The sequence below is a fragment of the Uranotaenia lowii genome, chromosome 1, assembly GCF_029784155.1.
Source record: "Uranotaenia lowii strain MFRU-FL chromosome 1, ASM2978415v1, whole genome shotgun sequence".
In the NCBI taxonomy this organism is placed as follows: Eukaryota; Metazoa; Arthropoda; class Insecta; order Diptera; family Culicidae; genus Uranotaenia; species Uranotaenia lowii.
In genome coordinates, this window is record NC_073691.1 from 110,985,854 (window position 1) to 111,013,410 (window position 27,557).

The 27,557-nt window shown below is 34.5% G+C and overlaps 1 protein-coding gene across 2 annotated transcripts; it reads right to left on the bottom strand.

Annotated features, from left to right (window-relative positions):
* Positions 1-247: 247 nt before the first annotated feature.
* LOC129738695 (A-kinase anchor protein 1, mitochondrial) lies at positions 248-27,557 on the bottom strand. 2 transcript variants are annotated; one of them, XM_055729951.1, is made up of 5 exons: positions 27,359-27,557; positions 4,079-5,307; positions 3,420-3,807; positions 3,213-3,349; positions 248-2,837 (listed from the first exon to the last, which is right to left on the bottom strand). In XM_055729951.1, exons 2-5 carry the CDS (start codon positions 5,288-5,290, stop codon positions 2,778-2,780), a joined length of 1,797 nt encoding a protein of 598 aa, XP_055585926.1. In that variant the 5' UTR covers positions 5,291-5,307; positions 27,359-27,557; the 3' UTR covers positions 248-2,777. The 2 variants fall into 2 exon arrangements, with proteins under 2 accessions (XP_055585926.1, XP_055585927.1); XM_055729952.1 differs by lacking the exon at positions 27,359-27,557 and adding an exon at positions 23,612-23,908.

Consider the following 27,557-nt stretch of genomic DNA (forward strand, 5'->3'; position numbering starts at 1 on the left):
TTTATTGGTAGAATGAAAAAAAAACGCTGGCAGTCTTAAAAAACCCTGAGACACGAAAGCCATAACCGTGGTAAAATTTCTATTATAAATATAAAAAAAAAGTCTTAAAAAGATTGCTTTGATAGAACCGATTGCTCTTAAAGGACCAGTAAAAGGAAGAAGAAGGAGAAGATCAACATGCGAAACACACAATTATTTGAACACAAACTCTTCCCGAAGGGATATCTTTTAAAAATAATACCAACTATTATATTTTAATCAATCAATTGAATTGGTTTATTGTATATTCAGTTTCTATTTACATAACACAGGTTTTTCAAAACCATTCGTAACATTTTTTCGAAATTGTTGAAAGCGCAAATTGTAAATCATCAAAAACTAGTATCCTTAGCAGAATTCGTAGAATCTATTTCAAGCAATGCAGCCTTCTTAAGTTGATTTTGTTGTTCAAAATGCTATATACTTCGCTTTTATCATTGTTTGCTATTTATTTTTCTTTCGAGTAAGTTTTTTTTAAAGTTTTTTGATCTAGGTCTGGTTTGTAATTAGAGTTTGCGCTATTTTTGTTTTTTATATCTTTTTCGTCATTCGTCGACTTCAAGGCAGTTGTTTTTTAGTTAATGAGTGTATAAAGTAGTTTTTTAATATGTTGCAACTTAGGATCTTTGATCTATGCCCACGGGTTTTTAGAACGGCCAGCTGCTGCGAGCAAATACCATCAAACGATATTGCCGGTAGAAGCGAACGATGCGAGCGAATGATTATTTTTTTCTGTTCTCGTCATTTATTTGTGTTGCTTCAAATTAGTAAACATGCTACCTACACACACAGACTATTTTTTCTTAAAATACGCAACCGTTTATATTGGTATTTTTTTACGTTTGCTTATTATTTTGACTGTTTAACAGCATTTGGAAGTTTTATCTAATTGAGGAACTAGTTTTCAAAATGAACTGAACGTTTTTTTGCTGTAGGTACACTCATGTAATTTAATTTGTTGCACCCGGAGGATTTTAATTCGGCGTGGCTGTTTGTGTTATAGGTCATTTTTGTCTGATGGATTAATTTTATAACGACAAATGTATGTATATCAACTTGTTTCGTTTCGCGTATTTCTTCTTTTATGAATTTATATAATAATCACAGAATATCTTAACATTAAAATAATTATTACTTAAGCCTGGTGTAAGAGCTATGTTACAACGAAACAATTTAAGGATGTTTGCTTGAAATGAAATGGACTGAATGAAAGTTGCGTTTTCCATTTTCAATTTGTCATTGTTCACCTATCGTTTTGAAAAACCTTATCTATAACTATTCGTTCAGGGAATTGAATCTATTTACACAAGTGTGCTATTGGTAGTTATGCATCCCCAAAAGTAAATGAAAACAAATTTAAACACTGATTTTTTGTTGCTAAGAAAAACGTCACAAGGATATGTTTTAATATAATGGTGTCACGAGTATTGAAGCTGTAAATCCTTATTGCCTGAGTTCATATTTGACACTTTACCGAAGGAAAATTAATTTACGTGTTAATAACTGAAAATTCAAGAATCAAACAATTTTTGAAAAGAAATTCAGAAATTCACAACATTTTAGTGAGTGCTTATTACATGTAATCCTAACAAATCAGTACAGGTTTCCTTCTAAAACTTACGATAGTTAGAAACGTTGGTTCATCGAAAGCTCCTTTTGATGAAATAAGATAGTATGCTTCATTCTCTGCTAGTTAGATATCGAAAATTTATGTCTGCTACTATCTTTCCATTATTCAAATAGTTAGCCATGGATTCAACTGTTTAGGTGATATCTTTACTGAAAAAAACTTAACGTACGAATTGCTATAATTGTAATGAATTAAAAAAAAAAACCTCATCTTTAAGATTGTTTCATAGTTTAAACCCATAGTTTTATTGCGGCTGTACAATGTTATATTAGGAATAGAAATTAATAAATATTAATGATGCAGCAGAAACAAGCTTCAACTGTTGTTTTGAAAATTAAATCTGTTGGAATCTTCATCTGTATTTTTGAACCTCACAATATTGGAAGAAAAAATCCCATTTAAAATATTTTAACAATCTGCATTCATTTAATAGTAATTTTGAAGGGTCTACAAAATTCTACGCTGAAATGTTATTTGAAATCAACTGTAAATTCAATCAAAACTAATGGAAATAATTTTAAAACCATTCTACTTACATCTAATTCAATTCATTAAAATAATGTCATCCAATTCAAGAAGAAAAAATTAAATACGCAATAAATAACCAACGAATGTTCCTTCTATGATAATTGTTGGCTTTTATGAAAAAGATATAAAAATGTGCAAATTCGTACGGGTTCTTCAGTGTACGAGAATATCTAACAGACTAATAGGAATGGGATGCTCTTTTGGATAAACGACACTGTTTCTGAGAAAGGAGCCGCTTCTTACCTTGTGAGTACATTAGAACCTACTAGTTTACTTTGTAAAAAATATCAGTTTCTCTCCTAGCATTCCATGTTAGATGTTACTCATTGCCATATCGTGCTTTTCCTCTACATATATCTAGCAGTGGATGTTGATTGTTTAGCACTGTTACTAACTTTTCGCTATTGCTTGCTTCTGTAGCATATTGTTCTGTTGTTATCAATAGGGTTCAATATTCCTACTGACATGGAAACTTTTGTTAAGTTAAATTGTAATCTTTGTTTTCTACTTAATAAATAATGAGCCACTCTTGTGGTACTCCGGCACGCAATCGAAATGATGTGCCATTGTTTTGGTTGTTTTAATCCTCCCAAATTGCCAGATTGAGAGCTGCAAGCTCTTGATTAATGAATACGATGTTCTGAAAGAAGAATAAGGCAACGAATTAGTTAGTTATAAAATGATATAATCCAAGTCAATTAAAAACAACTCGGTATCACATGTTGAAAAGGGTGAATGCGCCAAATCGATGTATTAGAACTAGATTGAAACTACTTATCAAATAGATTTTTGTATCCAAGATGTTTAGAAAACGAATAATTCTTAGTGCTGAAAGTTTATGTAGCTGTAAAAGTTTAAATGCGAGTTTTGCAGAACTGCAATATTGGCCCATTTTCCTCCTACTTTCTTTGCAATACATTAAACCAAACGCTAAGGTTATTTCTATTGGAACTAGATGAGCAAGAAAGAGAAAAAAAATAACTAGATACTTGACAGAAAAAAATATATTACTTACATCTCTAGCTAATGAAGTGAACAAATATATTTCAGGCAATCCTTCAGCAGTATGACCAGCAACCTGCGCTTGAAGTATCTTCCCGTGGGATAGTCTACAAATAACACTTTTTGCCTCAGGTGACCAGCCGTTTTCACCTACAAAAAAATGAATCATACCAATACCTCAAAACCTTTGAACAGATGGTACATGAATTAGATAACATACCAACAGGTCGCACGTTGGACAGTACGCACTCGATGGCTTGGAACGGCACGGTCATAAAATCGGTTCTTATTTGTCTTAGGCTTGCAGTCGACACAGTCTCATAGCCTCCAAAATCTAATAGTTTGATAACACAGTATTGCTCCGTGGGTTGGTGCGAGACTATCTGTATTCTGTACCATACACCTTGAATGCATCCTACGCAGATGGCGTTCTCGAAAACGTTCAAAAGTTGTGGTGTTTCCAGCATGTTGTAGCTCTGGTTCAGGCAATGTTGCATTGCATTCAATGATTGGAAGGACGGGTGCAGTGGCTGTTGCAGGAAAACATGCCCACCGTCCACGATTGCACTGACCGCCACGTCATTATTGATTCCTTCGACCAGTTGCAGCTATAGGCAATAAGATGACAATTAATATAAATTAACAATTTTTTTCAGCAATCGGGAAATGTTTCTAATTGAACTCTATATTTGTTTTAAATATTTTTAAAACACGAAAAACTGAACACATAAAATAAAAGTTTCAAATAGCTGTCCTATAACGCACACTTTTCTCATGCTCCTCATAAAAATAATTTTAAAAAATGTTTTGGAAAGTAGGTAATTGTTTTATTTGCGAGTAAATTTTTATCACCAAGGCGAAAATTTTATGAATACTCACATGAACGTATGTTGTGTCGATAATTGGTAACGGAAAAACATTTTCGATGTTTCCAACTTGCACCTGTTGCAGGGTAAGAGACTTAAATCTTTTCTCGGGGAATTTTCTGCGAATTAGCGCCAGTGCTTTGTCTATTTCAGCCTGTGTTCCTTCTAAAGTGCAAATTTTGGTCTCATGCGTCTCGGGATTCCGCTTAATTAGGACGTTGGCGCCGGATTTATTCTTGATTTTCTGTACGAATCTTCCATTTCGACCCAAAATTTTTGCTACCAGATAAACAGGAAGCAGGAAATCGTAGCTGGTAGCAGGAGCATATTCTGAATGAGGTGGGCTGGAACCTTTCCCGGAATCTCCCGAATGCATACTACAAACGCTGAGTGGAGGGCTCACGGCTGGAGAATGTTCTTTATTCTCATCCACAGCGGTATGGCCATTCTGCTGTCCCTCATCATTATTGTTATTGATTGTATCATCTTTTGTTATTACATGCATTTTATCTAGTATTCCGTTTTGTTCGGAATGATCTAAAGTTAGATTATTGTTTGCCATGTCCTGTTGTGAGGATGTGATTTTACTATTCTTGTGCCGTATCTCTCGGTCTCTCGGTGGTGTTAGCTCAGTGGCAAAAGAGTTGGTAGGAGAAACTTTTGCCACCATAGTGGCTTTCACGACAACCGGTTCCACTTGAGGTTCTAACGACTTGTTAAATTTATTGAAGTTTTGATAACGTTCGACTGTTCCCGGTAAATTTACGGGAGACTCAAAGCTGGAATAATCGTCCTGTTCCTCGATCAAGCGAAGATTTCTTATATCGGATTCCTGAATCTTAAGTTTCAACAACTCGGCATCCAACTGTTGGTCTGATATTTTCGGTGGACTTCTCGTGTTTGATACTATATCGATTGGTGCCGACTTTCCACTACACGACGACGATGATGATGAGGATTGATTCTTACCAGATTCGCCTTTGCCAGAAATCGAAGGCGATGATATCGGTAATGATTCGGTTTGCTTCAAGTCAGTCCCGGTGATATCCATTTCCAGCTTACCGTTAGCCTCTGCATTAGACTTGTCAATGGAACCTAATTCTTCGACATCCTTCTTGCCACCAGAATCAAATCCAATAGATTTTTTTCGGCGAAACCAAACCAATCCAATCAATATGGCTAAACTGGGCAGCGATAGGTAAAGTAAAGGACGTCCACTCACCATAGCGGATAATGATTGTTCTGTAAAAAAAGCGTTGTTTTTCATTACTATTATATCTAAGCTAGACAATGTTTTCTCAGCGCAAACAAAATTAAAGTGCGCAAGCGTCAACTGATAAAAAAAACTTCATCCCTGAGAAAAAGGGGAAAAATTAAAACAAATATCGACGGAACTTTTAGCACTTGTGATCTTTTTTCTGAAACAAACATTTACAAAGAAAACAAATTCAAAACTTTTGTTAGCCATTGGGATTTGTTAAATTTAACTTGATACTATTTTTTTAAACGTATCTGTCAATTTGTACCTACTTTCGGTAAACGGGAAGAATATAACTAGCATTACTGAAGATTTCAACATCAATGTTAAATAGAACTCATTTGATGTAGGGGGAAGTTGACACTTAAGGTTTTTAAGCAATAACTTCAAAAATATTTTTTTGTAAATATTGGTTCCTCTACTGAATTGAAGAGTATCAATATTATGATCACTGGACAGTATTAGAAAAAAAATTATTTACAACATATTCATGTGGTAAGAGAAATCATTTTGTGTTAGTTTTCACTCATTTCCAAAAGTGTTGTCTATGGCCGGACACTACAAATTTCATCACCAAAGTTGTCACCAATGGCACAAAAACGTAGCAAAATGACTGAAATCACTTGCTTAGGTCTTGTGAGTACGTGTTTTCCAATACTGAACATTCTATGAAGCCATTCATAAAAGTTTTTTTGACAAACCAGAATTTAACATCCCGCATAATTAAAAACAGTTGGGGATATAGTACTAACTATTAACTTAATATATTGGTAGCAGTACCAGTATGAAATATCTTCCAAGTATCATTTCATTATACATGTTCAAAATTTTATTACCTCAATAAATTATGACAGGATCGTATCAGTGACAGTGACAATATGATATATGATTTAGTAAGTATAGTATAATAAGAGAATAAAAATTTGCAACCTTTGAATATTGTCTCTGGACCTTATCCAGGACTCTAACAGTATACGACAAAGTTTCCTTATATTTTCTTAGCATTAGACATTAAATTAAAAAAAAAACAACATTGACAACATTGTATGAGTTAGACAAGTCGTTATCATTTCACCTCTTGCGGATAATAACTAATATTGTTATTTTAAGATGTAGTTGTGAGCTTATGCATTTTTTCGCTCTTGGGTTCAGCATCTGCTAATTTTCACTTCACTTCGTTAAAATTTGTGTCGGCAACCCCACGCCAGGTTCGGAACTGAAAACTGTGTTCAAAATGGCTCCGAAAAAAAAGAATCACGCTGAGAAAAACACACAGAACGCGAAAAGTAAGTAAAACTATATTATATTATCGATAAAAACTAGTGAGATTAAATAAAACTAATGAAATTACAGAAACAAAGATCTCTGCTGAGCGGAGAGCGGAAAAAAAATCTACTGAAAGGCTGAACAATGCAGATCTGCACAAATAGGTAAGATTGTATAATCCATGTATAATATCAGAAATAAAAAATAAAAATCTCAACATTTAAATTTTTTAATTTTATTTTATTTTTTGTGGGAAAGAATTGGAACTATATTGGTTATGGTACAGGGAAGCTCTTTTTAAAAATATTTTACAATATGCGGAACGTATGATTGAGCGTTATTTTTACTACAAACTACTATAAGCAAACTATATCCATTGAAGTTGATGAAATCTATGATTTTGTATTCCAACGTAGCTAGAACATTCAGGTAGATTGTTTTGCTCGCCAAAAGTGGATGATATTTTAACCGTATCCAATAATGTAGCATGAAATATTTGTTCGAAAAAATCGCTCTTTTTGAATGGTAAACATGCTTAACAGCCCTTTCCCCATATGGTACTTTAACAGATAATCATAATACAGATTGTTAATATGATCTGTGTTATTGTACATATACTGTTCACTTTACAATAAACGATAACGTTTAGAGACAATATAGAATATTCTCTATATATTGTAATTGATTATGCGGGATTTGTTTCGAAAAAACCTAGAGTAAAATTGTCTATGACCGGACAGCAAAATTTAAATTTTATCAGAGGATAAAAATAGTTTGATTATTGTTGAGAGGACCCCTCGTCCGAACCAATTTGATCAACTGGTAGCTCATCAAGTGACGGCTGTCACCCAGACGGATGCTGCCCAGATTGAGATGAATGCAGATCAACACATCACAACACACATTCCATTCTTTGCACACATCAAGTCCACACCACACAAATTTTAAAGTTTATATTGTTACAAGTTTCTATCAGAGAATAAAGTCTATTTTTATTATTTGTTGCTTTAAACCGACTTGTTTTATATTCCAACAAAGTGGCGACGAGAAAATTTGGCAGCAGTCGCGAGTTTTGCGGAAAAACAGTTGTCGGTCGTTATAGCGGGAACCAGACTTTGAGGTTAGGATGCCAGACCCACATGGACTACCACAAACCGAACCATCGTTCCAGCAGGCGATGATACAGATTCTGCAGCAGCAGCAACGTCTCATCGGTCAGATGACAGAACAAATGTCTACAACCCAGAAATGCCTCCGAGAATTGTCCCGCGATGACGTTGCTTTGAAGTCACTCGCAAGCACGATTCCGCGAAAGTTAGGCTGGTAATGAGGAAGCTCAATCCGATGGCTCACGAGCGGTATACGAGCTTCATTCTTCCTAAGCTTTCAAATGCCTTCACCTTCGGCGAAACCATCGAAAAGCTGAAATCACTCTTCGGTTCCCCGGTATCAGTCTTCCACCGTCGGTACCAATGCCTCCAGACGGTAAAAGGTGAATCGGAAGATATATTGGCCTACTCATGCAAGGTAAATAAGATGTGTGTGGACTTCAAGCAATGTGGTGGAAAGAGAGGTGATGAGAAAGAAACGTTGCAAAAGTAGAAGTAAAGTTTTTTCTTCGTAAACATAGTTACCATGACAGAAGTGACGTCACTACCGACCATTTTCGCGACGCATTTTGCCTAGGATAAATGAAGCTCCCTGACAACGACGCGTCGCGACCCAGGGCTTGTTTATGTTTATTTTTCTTTTTTCTCTCCGACGTGTAACAGTGTGCGTTCCTTTGCGCCACCTCAGTAAAAGTGTACCTCATTGGACTTCAAGCTCTCGGCACTCACAGAAGAGCAATTTAAATGCCTGATATTTGTGGCAGGCCTAAAATCTCCCGAGGATGCCGACATCAGAATGCGTCTTATCAACAAACTCAACGAGTCTTCGGACATCAGCCTGGCCAAGATCGTCGAGGATTGCCGAAACATTTTCAACCTGAAAAAGGACAACGTTATGGTTGAAAAACAATCGCAGTTGTCAGTGCGTGCAGTGAAGGAGAACAAAATCAACACCAAGCCAAAGCGTAAACAAACGGGCGATAAAACGGTAGCCGATCAGCCACGGTCGCCGTGTTGGTCCTGCGGCGGCATGCACTACTCCAAGGATTGCCAGTTCCGGGAGCATTTGTGTCGGGAATGTGGTAGAAAAGGCCACAAAGAGGGCTATTGTGCCTGTTTTTCTGACAAACCGGTCGGGAAAAAGGAACATTTCAACGCAAAGAAGGTAATCAAAGTGGTTTCCGTGAATTCACTTCATCACGGGAGAAAATTTACCGAAGTAAAGATCAACGGAACTCCAGTTTGTCTGCAAATTGATTCCGCTTCGGATCTCAGCATAATCACCGACGAAATGTGGAAGCAAATCGGCCGGCCTCGAACGCGACCACCATCCTGCAATGTGGTAACAGCATCTCATCTGGCGAGCCGCTCCAGATTGCTTCTGAATTCTGGTGCAACATTTCAATCAACGGAATGTCCAAGCAAGGTTTGTGTCGTGTTGCAATACCAGAAACTAATCTTTTCGTTTTAGGTACCGACTGGATTGAAATGTTCGGGCTGTGGGATGTACCATTCAATTCATTCTGCAGTCAAGTCGGTTGCCTACCAGCAAAAGGTGTCGAGGAACAGCAGTCACAGTTCCCCAACAATCAGATGAACTTTTGCACCCAACCCGAAGTCCAACAATCACTCTTCCAAGAACGTTTTGTGGATGAATTCAAACAAACGTTGGAAAAAGTTTCGACGGAGGGAGAAGCCCTTACCGAGGCAATTGACGGGTTTCTACACTGTTATCGTCCAGCTTCGTGTGCACCTGCAAACAACACACCTGCTGAAAGTTTGCTTGAAAGACCAGGGCGAGCGTCATTATATCTTTCCATACCTCCTGTGCCTTTAAACAACAACGAAGCATATCAGCAAGAGCATCAGTTTGACCGCAGACATGGTTCCAAGGCCAGAAGCTACGATGGCAAGGACCATGTTTGGGTAAAGAAAAAGCGATACAAAAACGATCAAGTCGAAAATATCATGCCGAAACTACATTCAGGGGCCAAGAAACCCAGCAGCCAAGGTGTTCCATCGGCTACTCTGGAACGTTTCGTAGAAGAACCTGAAAACCAGCCATCACTGAAATCAATCAAATTTTCGGACTCATATGAACTCGAACAAACTGGGAAACCTCGACAGCAAAGCTGTAGATCAGCTGATCGTCCAACTCCAGGAGCTGAACCATCTCTATCAGACCACTCTTCGAGGACCAGAAAAGTTCCGGTACGATACGAACCTTATCAGCTTTACTAAAACGGGGGAGGTGTTGGGTCCTCCCTCGTCCGAACCAATTTGATCAACTGGTAGCTCATCAAGTGACGGCTGTCAGCCAGACGGATGCTGCCCAGATTAAGATGAATGCAGATCAACACATCTCAACACACATTCCATTCTTTGAACACATCAAGTCCACACCACACAAATTTTAAAGTTTATATTGTTACAAGTTTCTATCAGAGAATAAAGTCTATTTTTATTATTTGTTGCTAAAACCGACTTGATTTATATTGCAACAGTTATTGAATCCATATCTTCAGTTAACCATTTGAGGGAGCAATTTTATAGAGATGAAAAAATGAAAGTTTCAAGTTGAAATCATCTATAATTTTGAATATTTTCTTGTCCGGTCATAGAGAACAATATGGTGTCCGGTTCTAAAGAAATCGCATTTTTTTTTATTTTCCTAATATTTTGTTTGAACTTACGTTTTGTTATCTTACATTTACTGAAGTCGAAAGATAACCAACCAACGATGACGTTTACGTGCAATTCACATTTGACAAGCCGTAAAAACTGATCACAATATAAATGAAAAGTTTGGGCGATCCTCGCCGAACTAGTAGACGAAAGCTTTAGATGCTTATAATTGGTTTACCTTTTCAGATTGTATTACCATATTTTTAACACCATATCAGGCTACTATTTACTTTATTTTCATGGTGTTAAAACATTATTGGCGATTTGCAGCTAGAAACGACACTCAGAGGGCACTGCGATCAAAATGATGATGTTAGAAGCTCTAATGTCAAAACGCATATTATTTTTTCAAAACAAAGTTGAAATTTTCAAAGTTTCGGTCTCAAATATATTTAATATTGGATTTGACAACACAATAAGGTAAGAAAAAGTGAATTACGTTGATCTGTTAAAAATTAAATCTTAATCTTATTTTAGTTTCTGAAAAGTTTGGGTGCCAGGAAGTCTTCCTGTGGTAATCGTGTTTCTGTGAAGAATTTTGGAAGCAAGGTTATTTGAAGGGACCAACTTTTTGAAGAAACAACTCTAACAAAATGTTCTAGTTCGAAGCATTTCAGAGGCGCTGATAACATCACTGGTATTCTTGAACAACGATAAAGTTCCTAAAAAACTATTTTGTAATTTCTGAAACGTTCACTTGTAGATATCCACCGAGTTTACAAGAAGACGTTTGTTCGGACAAAAAAAAGCAACCAAAAGCATTCGGGTAGCAAGTAATTGCGTGTGTGAACGAACAACTTATTTTGCTTTCCCAAACTAACGGCAACTGGCTATATGAAAAGTAATCAAAATGTGAAAAAAAAAGAATTGGATAGTAACTACCTTAGGATTAATTCGAATCATTATTATGCGCGTAATTCCAACAAAGGTACACTGATTTCTTTAATTATATGCAGTTGAATTAACACGTAATTTCTATCCGTAGCATCGACTTCTTCAAACCCCTTCGTCAAAACGCTCATTAAACTTCGAAGAAAATAACATAATAGCGAAGGTGGAACATGAAATCCAAAAATTCAATCATGGAGATGAAAATTGTTAATTGTTAATTTATTAATATGATTTGGAAATCATATAATTTTATGTTGAACGTTTTATCACTAGTTTTATAACAAAAGAGATTTTCTGAGGAAGTTATTAAAATTTTGAAACCAAATTCTAGAAATAAACTAAGAATCCAAAGCCGTCATGCGTGTTAGTTATGCAAGTTAAAAAAAATTCCAAATTAGGTGACAAATTCCAAAAAATCAAAATTGGAAATAGTAAAAGTAACCTAAATATGACAAATTCTATCAGGTTTTTGGAGGAAGAGCGATCAGAGATCATTTTTTTATTTTGAATTATTATTCGCATGATATTTTTGAATCTTGAACCTTAAATATCTCTGAATGAAACAATGATCCGTTTAATCGTCATGTCACTTAGTCTTTTTTTGACGATTTAAATGGCCAATTTCTAGTCTTCTCTTCTTAATGGAGATTCTTCAGCGTTTTATGCTATCCACTCTAGTGCTGAATGTAAGGCCGCGTTTTTACAAATTTCATTATTCATGTATACGTATTGATGCATTCATCTTTAAAATTTTATACGTAATATACACACTTTTAAAGATAATTTTGAGTTTCAAAATATCAGAGTTTTTTTTTTAAATGATATGAATTTGTTTTTTTACTCATAGGAGTTTTAAAACACTATATTCAATGATTTTTAAAATCATAATTTAAGTGCAATTATTGCACTCATCAATAGAAAAAGCCCCTAGATGTAGACTTTTAATGTCTGTATAACAGTTAAAGGCTCTGCTGGAGCTTTCAAATGAGCTGTCAAATCTGGCGAACAATATGCTTCTCTTTCCACCATAGGTGAATTTAGGCTAGGGAGACAAAGAAAGACAAAAGCTCAAACTGCTCGATTTTTCGACTGTTATAATGTGTGCAACATTTCATTTATGCACGCATCAATTATAAATTTTGTGAAAACGAGGCCTAACGTTCTTTTAAACGTTGTCCGGTATAAAATCACGCTATTTTTTGATAGAAAAGGGACCAAATTGTCAAAAAAAAACAATTTCTTCTGAAATAGATTCTTTATGATTCGAATTCAAAATCTCGATGGATTATTATGAGAAAAATCACAAAAACCTTTATTTACAAATGCAAGAAGCATTGAAACTACTAAATTAAAGATTTTCTAAAAAGATTCAGTCATTTTCATTATCTGAAATTTTGCAGTTTTTTTTAGAAATCTCCATTTTAGAAGCCATTTGTATTCACAGCCGTGTTAAAAAACAGCTATCGTCACCCTTTTGTTAGTTCTATATGTGAAATCCAGTTGGCGTTGCAAGTCAAACAGCTTTGCTGCAAATCGCCAATTAGGATATTGCGTTTTCGAAAAATCAATGTTGTCCGGCCATAGGAGGTGTCCGGTCATAGACGACTTCCCCCTACACATTTTGGGTCTCGAATGTTTAACCGGATTATGTTTAAAATGAGATTTTTTTAAAATCAGGTTATACAGATAAAACTAAAAGGTTTAACAATCTATGGAAATGCTTCAAATTATTTGCAGAGAAAAAATATCCTATCCAAGATTTAAACACAGATTTCGATAAATTAAAATCAAATTCACTAGCAATTTCGTTGAATTTTGCACAACATACATCTAAAGGATTGTTCTGACCATATAGAGTTCGTCGGTAAGAAAGTCTTAGCAATTCCTGCGACAGAGTTGTCCTTAAAGGAGCATTAAACGGCAGGAGCGACAGCAATTTATTAAAAAGTACAAACAAAGAATAGCCTGTGAATTTTCCACACACATCCAAGGATCTAGAATGAGAAAACAGCCCATGAATTAATAAATATAGCAACATGACCTTATATGTCGCACATTTTACACCGGGGTAAGTGGGGACGCGGGGTAAGTGGGGACGCGGGGTAAGTGGGGACGGTAGCTATTAAAACAATACTGTAAACTATTTTTTCGAACTTTTAAGGCAGAATATTAAATTTACTTGTATAATCTAGCCAATAACTGTAAAAGAGATACGGTTCCGACAATAACGGATGTTTACGGTGACTTTTCGTTAATTTTCTATTTTTAACTACGATGTGAAGTTGACGTGCATCTTTCTCATTCGCAATTTTCTCGTAAACTAGCTGGCTCTTGACGAAAAACTCTACATTGAAACAATTCTTACATTAGAAACAACCAGTTAGGAAAAGAAACGACGGTTAAAAATTAAGAAAAAAGAGTTTTTTTTTCAAAAATCTAAATGTTGTCTCCAAACCCTACCTGGGGTAAGTGTGGACGGCTTTATACAGTGAGCGAAATAAGAATAGCACCACTATGTGTTTTGCTTGTTAAAATATGAATGATTGAAAATCACCAAAACTTTGTTCTATAAATTGTTTTGAATTGTTTGACGGATAAATCAAGCATAAGTTTACTTTTTTTGGACGTTGCAATTGGCGTTGAGGACCAAAACTATGGAAAAAGGGTGCGAAATAAGAATAGAACCACTTGAGTTTTTTCAACAAAAACAAGATTATTTCTAAAAATTTACTTTGTAAAAGTGAATAATAATGCTTCTACGAATTATTTGAATAGATAACTGTATTTTAAGGAGTTTTCTAGAATTTCAAATATTTTCAAAGGTTTTAAAAGGGGGTTTCAAGAGATGCTCCTCTAGCGTTTAGGAATTTGATACTTGAGCTATAATACTTTATCAAACTGCTTTATTTCTTCATTATCATTCATAAGTATGATGCAAATTGACGAAACATAGATTTGATGCTGAATTTGAATAAAAAAAACAGGCTTCAAATACAAAAATACTAATGTTTTTAAATAATCAAACGCGATTTCTCTAGTTTCAAGTCATAGATGGCAGCACTATCTTGCAATTAAACCGAATTGATGCCCATTTTCGAATATCTGGGTCTAATTCAGGTGTGCTGGATGATTTTGGTCAAGAAACAAGTACTTGGTACCGTGTGACCGCCTTGGAAATTCTAAGATCACAATATAAAAAAATAAGAATTTCATCATGAACCCATAAAAGTGAATTTCTTGGACCGATAATCAGAATAATTTTGTACTTTCCGATGGAGCTCGATGAACCAGATAACTAGCAGTATTATTGGTGTGATTTGAAATTGAATCGGAAGTTGAGATGTGCAGGAATTTTGGCGGTGTTATATTCTTGTGCTGGTGTTTTTTTCGCAAATCCGGAGAAGATTTTTGCAGCGTGAACTCCAACAAAACTGTGTTGGAAAATTACATCGAAATGATGAATATGGGCCTTAATTAACCTGAAAAGTCAATATTGAGACTTAATTTGGTATTAACGGCGAGATAGTGCTGCCATCTATGACTTGAAACTGGAAAAAGTGATGTTTATTGAAAAAAAATTTAAGTTTGTGAATACCAACCTGTTTTTTTCTGATTTAAAATAAACCGAAAATGTTTGATTCATCATTTCACGTCATTTTAATGAAGAAAGTAAGTAGTTTGGTAAAGAATTACAGCTCAAATATCAAATTCCTTAGTTCTAGAAGAGCATCTCTTAAAACACCATTCTAAAACCTTTGAAAATCTTTGTAATTCTAGAAAACTCCTTAAAATGCAGTAAACTATTCAAATAATTCGTAGAAGCAATATTATTCACTTTTACAAAGTAAATTTTTAGAAATAATCTTGTTTTTGTTGAAAAAACTCAAGTGGTTCTATTCTTATTTCGCACCCTTTTTCCATAGTTTTGGTCCTCAACGCCAATTGCAACGTCCAAATAAAGGAAACTTATGCTTGATTTATCCGTCAAACAATTCAAAACAATTTATAGCGCCGATGTGGTCTAGTGGATAGGCTGGCGCGAGTCTGGTATTGGTACGCCAGGCGTACTGGGTTCGATTCCCGGTATCGGCAAGAAAAACTTTTGGGTTCGAATCCCATAAGCTGGCTGACAGGTAAGATGTGTTTCATTATATAACTGACTATATAATTGGAATGTTCAATCAGTTGCCAGCTGGCCAGGTATATACACGGAGGCCGGAATACCTGTAAGTAAACTAGCCCACCTGATTGATTCGTTCTTCCAAAATATACCTACATCAACACACGCAATACATTCACCACATAACAGTTCATACGAAGCCATGGGGTCCGGGTATGGTGGCGCGCTGCATTGGAGATTTGTCGAACCTAATAATCTAAGGAATGCATGTGAACCCATACTTTGGCAGAAACTGCGGTGAATCCGTGCACCCATGGTGGATTACCAACATACAAACAATTCAAAACAATTTATAGAAGAAAATTTTGATGATTTTCAAACATTCATATTTTAACAAGCAAAACACATAGTGGTGCTATTCTTATTTCGCTCACTGTATATACTTGATGTTTACACATTTTTTCAATTTTCTCTCTCTCATTTAGTACATTTTAGCTTTATTTAGCATTCGGATCATGTTAATTTGGGAAAAGTACTTGTGTTTTCTGGAATAAGCATATAATAAATAATATAATAAATCGATAAAATCGGATATCGTGTTTTGCGACATAAATTACCATCATGTCACCATCTACCGCCCAGTTAAGCGGTTTTGCAACTTTAAACATGTGTAACAAAAAACGACGACAGATTTTTATTCGATTTCTGTTCCAATACATCTCCAAACCAGGGGTGTCAGGTGTCCTGATTTATCAGGATTTGTCCTGATTTTCGAGAGACCGTCCTGATTTTTCAAAAACGCTTGAAATGTCCTGATTTTTTAAAAATGGCCCTTAAAATATCCTGATTTGTCCTGATTTCTAAAATAATATCCAAATCATAACTAAATTTATTATTAAATGATAAGAACATCAAAAAAATCTCAAATAAAATATTTTAACTAATTGAACCAATGAGATTCTTTGATTCAAATGACATTTAAATGAGGTTTTTCGATATTAACTGCAGGTCAGCCAAGGTTATTCTCGCTTCAGTTGCATAATACGAGGCGTCTTCAGCACCTATATTCCGCCTTTAGTTATGCAATCTAAGCAGAACTGGTTTTTGTTTTCACCAATTCGGTGGTGTCCTGAAAAATCCTGATTTTTCTTCGCGGTGTCCTGATTTTTTGACAAACCACCTGGCACCTCTGCTCCAAACTGCTCTACTTTCAATAAAAAAAAATTAGTGGAATGCGAAAAACGTACACTTTTAAAAATAATTAACCCTTTCCTTCCCATGGTAGCACAGGTGATCCACAACTTTGTACAGCTCGCATTTGAACTGGGCGCTTCGGATCAACACTATTTTTTCACCGAAAGTGTAGATATGAGTGAAGAAACATTGCACGAAATTTGAAGAAAATCGATTCGCTAGGTTTCGCTTGGCAGATCAAAAACTGCAAAAAAGTCGGATTTTTTTCGAAATTAAATCAAGTTGTCATTGATTGTTCAATAACTTTACAAGTTTTTATAATTTCCTTCAAATAAAAATACTGACGTGCAGAAGGTTGCTTATGCAAGCAGAATCAACTGATGGTTTACTTAGATTTCAACTAAAACATGTAAATTTTTGAGTAAGTAAAGTGGATCACTGGTGATACACTGGGAACAAAACGTACTTTTCTTCCTGTGAAGCTTCTTATCAATACACATGAAAATCATTTCGTCAACAAAAAGATTCAGGGTAGTTATTTCATCTGCTTAAATGGCCACATGTCTCGAAATTCTTGTAAAAGTTCGTGATTTTCTCGAAAAACGGCATGTTTTCTTTTCCTTGCGCAAAGTGTCATGGCGGCCATTGTTCAAGGCAAAAATGAAAATTTCAAATATTTCAATAAATAGGCTTTCGAGGGATGTGTATACCAAAGAAGTTTTTTATCAAATAGGATCGTTTTAGTTTGTGATCAATGAAGTGATGAAATTCCATGTTTTTTTGCAATTATTTCCTGTTTTTCATTTGCACCCTATGTGTTGTTATCTTCCCAATGGAGCACATATGCTCCATCTCAAAACCCAAATTTATCAAATGGATCATTAAAGTAGGCTTAAATTATGCATCTTTTGTTCTAGAACTTATGTTGTAAATCAATATTTCTATTTTTAAAACGTGAAAAACCTCGTGGGAAGGAAAGGGTTAAGTAACTAAATTTTGGGTTGTTCAACTGACCCTATTACCGCCCACTCGACTTTTTTGGGTATCAATAAGGTTTTCTTAAGGAAAAACTATCTAACGACACGGAAACTATTCCTTTTAGTATTTTCCATGTAACGAGCTGTCAAAACCATATTTAGGAACTTGAGAGAATACATTTTGTGAAATTTTTCCCGCAAATTTTGTACAAATTTTAATAAAGTGCATTGACTGACAAAATGATGATCCAGGCAAACAGCCTCAAGTAACCGGTTACTTTCGAGGGATAAACATAATTTTCTAACATAATCCAACTAAATTCTTCTTATAATATACACATTTGACACAATACATGCGTTGAAAACAAAAAAATTGTGCGTGAATGAGGCCACACTTTTTTTAAACACCAATTACCGCCCATCACTAAACGCTTCAAAAAACAACAACTATTGAAAAAATCGGAAATTTTTCGATGCAAATCTATTTTACGAAAATAAAAAAAAAATAAAACTATCGTTTCAAGTCGATTTAAGGTCAAATAGGTACTATCTTGAAACCAACAAAAACCCTTTTAGCCCTAGGAGTGCAGTGTAATGCTTAGTTCACTAACAGGCGTCGAATTCAACAATTTGACCGGAAACCAAAAACTAAACATTTCATTTCTGGCTATAGTCAGCATAATTAAGTGATGTTTTTTCAGTGAAATGGTCGAACAATGATGCCGACACAGAACACAGGTCTTATTTTTGAAGAAAACATTCCAGTTTTTTTTTTTAAATACAAACAAAATGGTGATTTTGGGCGGTAAATGGTGTCTGGGCGGTAGATGGTGACATGATGGTACACACAATTATCCCTACCATGATTTTTTTTTCAAAATTTTGGAAGGTTCGAGCAATAAAGTAACATATTTAACCAAGAAAATACAAATTTGTAAAAAATTTCCTGAGAAATCAAAGGGAAAATCTACCGTTCCCACTTACCCCATAAAGCGGGGTAAGTGAAGACACCAGTGCAGTCCATATAACACTTCACGTGATAACTTTTTTCGCTTTTCGTCCATCAAGCTCATCTCTTCAGCATGTGTAAATAACATGTTCTGCATCACATCTGCGATTTTATTAAAATTGATCCACTGCTGACTTTTTAATAATTTTTTAAAGTTGAACCGTCCTTACTTACCCCGGTGTACCTTATCAATTTATTTTTTGTTGCGTTTAAATAGCTGTTGGAAGCTGAAGCCTATCGAAAATGTAGGTGGAAAGTTTAAGAGAAATTTACTGTTTAAAGTAGGCAGCTAAAGATTGTTTGTTCAATATCCTTGGGCACACAACCACACCGTGCGAAACCATCGTCTGGGTTCAAAGTTGCTGGGAGACGGCTTGCATTCAGTTCATGCAAATTATTTTTGCGTTTTTTTTTTTTTGTAAATTCTTTATTTGAAAATTTCATATTTTTTGTTAAAATGAAAATCCCAAGAGCATTTTTTAGCAAAATGACGCAGAAAACAGAACACAAGACTTTGACTTTACTTATTTAGTTTCCCGGGTTATAACATCTTCATTAAAGGCTGAATTTCTACTAAACAAAACTGATTCCTCGTTTTCACCTTTCTCCACTACAAATAATTATATTAATCGGGGTGAGTGAAACGAATTTTTGTTTCCCTTAGAGCCAGGAGGGCTAAATGGATGAAATTTAAACGATTTAAACTATAAACTGATAAATTGCAGTGAGCATATTTGTAATAATTCCAGTTTTAACTTTACTCAAATTAAAATATCCCTTGATAATTTTCAATCTCTAACCCTTTCAGCTTACTACAGGCCTCCTCATGATTCACAGAACTTTGGAAAAATTTTAGAACATTTAGAAAACAATTTGCATATGTCCAATAGTACCCCTCATATTGTTGTTGGAGATATGAATGTTGATATTACAAGAATGTCAGGTAAAGCACAAGACTACTATATAGTGCAATTTCATCGTTCGGCTTTTTTGTTACTAACCTTCATACGACACGTCCTGCTAGCAACGCACTTCTAGATCATGTCCTTTTTAACCATTTCCATAAATACCCCATTTTTAATGATACCATATTCAATTCTGAAAGCGATCACAATTTTATTTTTACCCACTTTACATACTCTATCAATAGACATCGCAGTGAACCGAAGTATAAGCAAAAAACTAACTTTACAAAACTAAAACAACTTCTCACAATGCGTTTTTCACCAGCGTATATGAGTACTTTCCATGATCCCAATAGTTTTTATAATTACTTTGTCGCCACTTTCACAAAATCTTTAGACGAGTGTACAGAACGTATTAGAATCAAAACTTCTAATGATAGTATTAATCCGTGGATGAATGACCAACTCGTTTCATTAATAAAAACCAATCGGAACTTGAGAAATAAAAGAAGAAAATTACTGAGAATAGGAAGATTGGTTAATGTAATTGATACTAAAATATGTGACCTAGACAATAGAATTAAAGATTATTCTCAAACATTGAAAAATGCATATTATGAAACTAAGTTCACTTATTCTAAAAATTCTAAAGAAACGTGGAACACAATCAATGAAGTTTAAGGTCGTTCCAAACCTACTTAATCAGTAACTGATATTCGAGATACTATTAGTTCTCAAATTATCACAGATAAACAATCCATAGTTAACAAATTTAATGACTACTTTTCAACAATAGGTAAAAATATGGCATCTAAAATTATTACAAATCATGATGACTCGATTAATAAGTACAATAGCTTGACCTTTTCCAATAGCACCTTTTTTCTCACAAAGAAAAAATAATATATTTTTTGTTTAATCAAATCCTTTAGTAATCACACATTCCGAGTTGTGCTGCCATCGCGAGCGGTTGTACGCGAAGTCGTTCCAACGCGGCTGGTCGGTAAACAAGAAAAAATTGAACCAGTGTCTTGGTGTTTTAAAATAATCGAAATTTGCAGAGTATTTAGAGAAGTGAAGGAAGAAATTGTAATTTTGAAAGAATTTTGGGGATATATAAAAATGGAAAAGATAGAAAAAGTTTCAAGAGGTGCGTCGTGTGAGTTCGGTCAAATTTTAGCTTGTTCAATATGGGGCAGTGAAGTTTTCTAATTTTCAAATGCATCAAGTCTTGTTGTGTTGTTGTTAGTGCAATGCATATAGTGAGAAAAATGTACATGAGAAATGTTTTCAAAGTAAATAAAAGTGAAAAGTTTTGTTTGGTTTCGTTTACGTTGTGTGATCGATATGTTTATCGATATGTTCATGGCCTACTGAGATAAACTTGCGCACGGATCCAAGCGTTTGCTAATTCGCAAGCGTTTTTATGTGGTAAACTGGACGAGCCGAATAATCATCACGAAAATCAAAGCTAAGTAACGAAATTTTATTTACATAATGAACATTATGAATTATTTTTGTTCTCCGCTCATTATCACAAGTTGACTAGAATTTGAAAGCGCTTGACAGAAGATCTCGTTTGAATCACCCAAAGGGCCCATCATCAGTTCAACAATCCAAAATTATTTTTTATAATATATGTATTATTATCTTGTTTTATAGTTTGACATTTAATGATTATGCCTTAAAAGAATTCAAAGTTGAAAATACTATATTTTTAACTTTTTTTAAATTTTAACTCTGATCCCTTGGCCAGTTAAATCATCCTATTAAGTACTGATCAAAAAACCGATTATCTTTCATTCAAAGCCAAGCTTTTAGTCAGCTAATTTTAAAAAAAATATCGAAAAACAAAATTAATCGATGTTTTAAATGTTGTCGATTTTATTTTAAATTGAGTTGTTTCCGCTAGTTGCTGTTAATTCAATTATGTAATTACTATATTATACACTAAAGCTGCTTGGTGAATGTGCCAAAAAGGAAAAGTGGCCAAGAGTCATGTAAAAGATAAATCATTATCAATCCTGTGGTTTAAACTTAACTTAATATTCTTGGGTAGTTGTGTTTACTTATATGTAGGACTGCTCTTGCTACATCATACAGTCAAATAGTACCATGCCTCTAAAAACTCTAACGAAATTTTTACCATTTCCGATCTGTATCCTTTTGAAAATATTTAACAAAATATGGTTTACATATTTGATTTATATTATGTATATATTATATTCGTTCCATATTTCATGCATTATTATTTTATATATTGCCTCTATATTTGTAATTTTCCTTACTATCACCAAATCATTTCATATATCTTTAGAAGAAATGCATCTGGGGTTAATCCGAAGAAACCATTGCAAGCGGAGTGGGTTGCCAACCATTGTAGGTTTCTGAGGATTGGATGCCTTCCTTCGACGAACCATCGGCCGTGGAAGCCCTAGAAGCAATTCGAAGGCCAAGCCACACAGACATAGGCAGGACCTTGCTACCGATGGGGGACCCATACATACATACATACAATCAAATCCTTTAGTAATCACACAAGTCCCGGTCATGATAACATTACTGTATATGTTCTGAAAGCTGTCAGTGATATCGTTTGTCCAATTTTATCCGATATTTTTAATCTTTGTTTTGAACGAAGCATTAATTCCAATAGTCTAAAAATGGCTAAGGTAACGCCCATTTTTAAATCTGGCAATTCTTCTTTATGCAACAATTATCGACCCATTTCAGTTCTACCTATTATTAACAAAATACTAGAAAAAATAATAGCAAAAAGAATAGTTTCGTTTCTAAATAATAATTCTTATTTTTATCCTATGCAATACGGTTTCAGAGAAAAATCTTCCACCAATAAATAATGCTTTTATTGAGCTTATAAATAGCATTCAACTGAATTAGGATAAAAAAGAGGATGTTCTCGGTTTATTCTTAGATTTATCTAAAGCATTTGGCACGGTAGATAGGGAAATACTTCTTAAAAAAATTAATTCGGTTGGAATACGTGGTGCCCCTTTAGACTTGATCAAAAGCTATTTTTCAGAAAGATCTCAATTTGTTAACCTTGATGGCTGCTGTAGTTTTTTAACATCAATCGATATTGGCGTTCCCCAGGAATCTGTTCTCGGACCTCTGTTTTTTACTATTTATTTAAATGATATTGCTGCTCTACCTCTTAAAGGTGTTCTTCGATTATTTGCTGACGATTCTGCGTTCTTTTACAATAACACTAGCCCTGAAGAAAACGATAATAATCTTTGTTCTGACCTCACATTATTGAAAGACTATTATCGCATAAATAAGTCGACTTTGAACATTGAGAAATCAAATATATTAATTTTCAAAACCTCTCAAAGATGCACTCCAAACTCCTTAGAAATCACCAAAACTAATTTCCCTAGTCTTAGAGTTGTGACCGAATGTAAGTACTTGGGAGTGATCTTAGATGATCTCCTAAATTGGAATTCGCATATAGATAGCCTTCTACATAAACTAAATAAAACAATAGGCATAGTTTGTAAAGTCAAACATAAAATTTCGCCATATTTTCTTCAAATTATTTACTACTGCCTTTTCCATTCTTTACTAACCTATCTTATTTCGTCTTGGGGTAATGCTTGTAATTCTCGACTCGATAAACTTCAAGTTGCTCAAAACAAAATACTACACCTTAATAATAATCTGCCATACCGTAGTCATTCTGCCGAACTGTACAATATCAAAAATAACATTATTCCTGTCAGAGGCCTGTAAGGATTCGTTCTATGTACTTGACTCGCAAAAATTATTATTTACTATTTTTTTAAACTCTGGGTTGATTTTTAAAAATTTGTTGTAGGTCTTCACACTATCAACGAAACCTTAAAACAAGTTTTCTACTAAGAATTCTTTTTTTTTTAATTATCCACTCTAGTAAAAAAATGAACCATCCTAGAAGAGAATAGAATAAATAGACCACCGCATTGAAAAAGTAAATTTGAGATGCCTAACTAACATTCAAATTCTTAAAATGTATTACCATATAAATTCTCTTTTTCCAAACAAACCCCAAGCTTTACAAAATGGTTCACCTTTGACGGAAGCAACAAAAACAGATTGTTTTGGTATCATAAAACGTGGATGAATCACTTACACGAGTGCTTGAAATGATCATTACGCCGGGCTATTCGTGACAAAATTTAAGCACTTCAAATCAATTGACAATACTCCAATACTTTGTGCTATATTCCGAATAAAACAATCAAAACATAACGCGATAGGTGGTTCTATGTTAGTATTCGATGGCACACAAAAAATAACGTTTACTAGCACAGTGTTGTTCTTTGCAGACCGTTGTGCACTGATAAGGCAAACGGCTCTTCGTAGCCACGTGAAATGATTGATTAGCTAGTTTAGCACTTTTCAAGGTGGAACACCTTCTCCGGTTATATAACAGACAACATATACAATGGCACTAAATTCGATCAAAATCGATCTATTTCTAAGACATTGAGTTAGATCGATGATGAAATTGTGCAACACATCCGGAAGATGATCAGCAGGTGAAATCCTTCCAGCGAAAAACAAAATCTATTGTACCATCCGGCATAAACGAATCGCAAAAAAATACACGGGTCCAACGCGCGGCAAGGAAGCTCTAAGCACTGAACGTCTTTGTCTGATAGATACGCAGAAGCACCATGACATCCGCGATAAAGTACACAAGCTAAAAGGAATTGGTTTTTTTTACTCTAAACAAGATCACGACTCAGCCGATTTGCCTCTACCGTACCAGCGCAAATGGAGAGCATGCGAAGAACAATAATACAGCGCGCAAGGTGGTGTTGGCAGTTTGTATGACAGAGAAGACGCTTCACTACTGAAAATCTGTAGCTAAGCGTGGTGCGAAATAAAGATTGTGTTGTGTATGCTTTGGTTTCGAATCGGTTCTGGACAGGATGACAGGATGACATATTATAAGAGATACCTTCAAGAGTCGCGTTGACTGCAATTTCCTATTAGAGTAGATGCTTATCGTTTGTATTTAATGTTCCAGAATTTTAAAGATAAAAAAACGTTTAACGAAAATCAAAACACGATGATTTGTTGTTCAGCCGTTTAGTTTAATATAACAAATTCAACAAATTCAGAGTAAGTAATATTTCAGTGCCATTTTTTAACGGCATGTAAAAAGTATTTTTTTAAATATTATCTATATCTTTTTTTGAAACGGCCATTAGGTTGGTTTTAAGGAGCCAAAGCCGATTTTGGTTGTTCACAATTGATTGCTTAACTTAACACTTTGTAAGAAAAGAAAGGAAGATAGACAGGGAAATATGAAAATAAAAAAAGAATTTGGTATCGCCAACTGTAAACAAATCCAGATAATCACATAAATGCGTTAAACTCTTTATTTTACATCCGAAAATATGATCTTTTAATTTTTCTGATTTTAGTGAAGTTAAATTTAATTTTTTAAATAAGGCGGATAGTTTTTTTATGAGTGTGTAATCATACAGTTCATTCGCCCATTTCACCCCGGGGGCGAAAAGTAATGCCATATTCGTTTTCATCCTGGTGGTGCACCGGTAGTGCACCAAGTGCTGTCAAAACGTTTTTTTTTTATATGAAGATGACAGCAGTTGGTGCACAACCATCTTTCCACCAGATGAAAACGAATATGGCATAAATTTCGTTTGTTTACTTCTTTCAAGGCTTTTTCCCCTCAAAATTTCGTCGCGAACAAAAAGGCCAATATTTATTTCAAGATGGAAAAGGGACATTGAAGTTTTTGAAATTTGTTTTCTAGGACGGAGATGCACAAAGCAGTATTTATAAGATCGTTGAATGTGCTAATGTGTTAGTGTGATCATTTGGACCCGCTTTCAAGCCGAAATTTGCTTGATTTTTGCTTCTTTAATGAGTGGCGGAAAAGGCGAACAGTCATTCTGCATTTCAAAAGGGCGCTCTAATTTGGCGAATGAACAAAATGAGAAAGTAAAAGGGCCTAAAATTATATTTATTAATGTTTGGGACCATTCAAATATTACGTAATAAGAGAGGGGGTATAGCAGTTTGTTACGGTCTGAAAACTGAATAAAAAAAGAAAAAAATCTTTCAAACGTCAAATTTCTCTCATCAATCTACCGACCAGTGCAAAGGTTCAAAATTTTACTTCCTTATTTAGCGGTTTTTAAAAAACTTGTTAGATGCTGAAAAGCACTTGTTTTGCATAAAACAATCATTTAATTAGGTTTTGTTTTGCTCTGGCAAATTTTTGCATTATCAGGCGTATTGAGTCGCTCAAATTTCGTTGAAGTTTTTGAAGCTGATAAATAAAAATTGTTTGATTAATGGTTGATCTAAAAAGTTTAAATTACAGATTTAGATTTTACTTTTGAATCTGGAGCAATTGACTCAGAAGACTTAAATTTAGCACCTAAACAACTGAGTTACATGACTCGCTACACGAAACTGATCATCTAAATTTAAAATTGGAACGATTACAAATCTTTTCAACAATTGCGGGGTTTTTGCCGAACAGTAAAAAAACGATATAGAAAACGATACAGCGAATTTCAGTTTTCCTCCCCAGGTTACGGTTTGTGTATTTTTGATAGAAAATCAGATAAAAATGTGTTACGTAGAGGGATGGGGGGGGGGGGGGGGGTCCAAAATGACCGAAAAATGCGTTACGTAATATTTGAACGGCCCCTTTTGAAGTAATTAATACGGAAAAGCTATATTTATCGACCGGGTGATGAAATTTAATCAATTTGAAAGCATTTTAGCGACTTATTTAGGAAAATGATTGTACGCAGCTAAATAGGAAATTGATTTTATTTTCCGAAACTTAGAATATGCTTTTCTCAAATCAAAGATCTTGGCGTGTATGCCCTTTTCAAAAATCGAACCTGAATTATAGACAAAGATCGTTGCAAAAAAAATATTGAAAAATATTATTCTTTAAGGGATTTTTATTAGAACGATCCATACACCTTTAAAAATATTGCAATTGTTATATCTTGGTTAAATGTGTTCTTTTTATGCTGACCATAGCATTATTTTTTTTTAATTCTATATAAGGTTCAAGCAATTTCCTTTTCTTTTCTGGGATTTTCATTGAGGTTCAAGCAAAGGCTAAAATATGTTGTAAACAGTTTTCTATGCTTTCGTAGTATAGTTTTTTATTGTTTTGTATTTCTGAAAACAATCATTTTTTTACTTACTTCATTGTATTCGAAGATTTGAAAAATTAATCAGCTTACGATTTATTTTGACAAAAACACATGCATTTACAAAAAAAAAAATAAATAAAAACGATTTCTGAGTGAAAAATTATTCGAAATTTACAATCCTAGTTTTCGAATGAACAGTGATTGCATTCCAGAATTTTATTTTTTTTTAATCCTATAATAGTATTGTTTTTAATAGATCATTGGATGAAAGTTTATTATTAGTTATTTGTGTGATTGTTGAAGTTGCATTTTTAACTGAATGACTATATTATACAGCGCACGCGAATGATTTTGAACATTCACCGCACGAGTGAAACATACTGCGAATAGGATCATACTGATGAAGTTAGAAAAAAATGTCCATGTCACCTATTTTTTACCAGATTGCCCCACCGCTCTTGTATGTTGCTTTCTTCTTTGAAGAATGGGTATCGGTTGCCAATCGGAACATCAGCAGAAATTAATTGCCTTATAATTCAAAGTACTATCGAGATTGCACCTTTTCCAATAATTTAAATCTCGAGTTATTGTACAATTGTATCCATTGCTATCGGCAGAAAAAGGTACCGTCTGCATTTCAGGTTATACCACAAAATCATCTCAGCAACACAAAAATTGTGGAAAATTCGACTTATTTCACCTTCCAACACCCAAATACTTACATTTTTACTTTTCCCAAATCAAATGATCCACAAGGGAGTAGTCTAGGCTAGTGAACACTTGTCTTTTACTGGATTTTTGCACAAAATTATGAAAATTCACTTCACACGTGTCTCGGCCAGTGTTTTTAACTCTACTAGAAATTCAATATGGCGATCCTCACTGGGCTTTCAGCACACAGTATGTGCATGCATTCAAGGC

Bases quoted from the DNA above. Each gene is read 5' to 3' on its own strand.
- LOC129738695 (XM_055729951.1), bottom strand. From the start codon at position 5,290: ATGGTGAGTGGACGTCCTTTACTTTACCTATCGCTGCCCAGTTTAGCC. The intron at 3,350-3,419 runs GTATGTTATCTA...ATTTTTTTGTAG, and splicing joins GTCCAACGTGCGACCTGTTG to GTGAAAACGGCTGGTCACCT. The intron at 2,838-3,212 runs GTAAGTAATATA...TTCTTCTTTCAG, and splicing joins TCACTTCATTAGCTAGAGAT to AACATCGTATTCATTAATCA.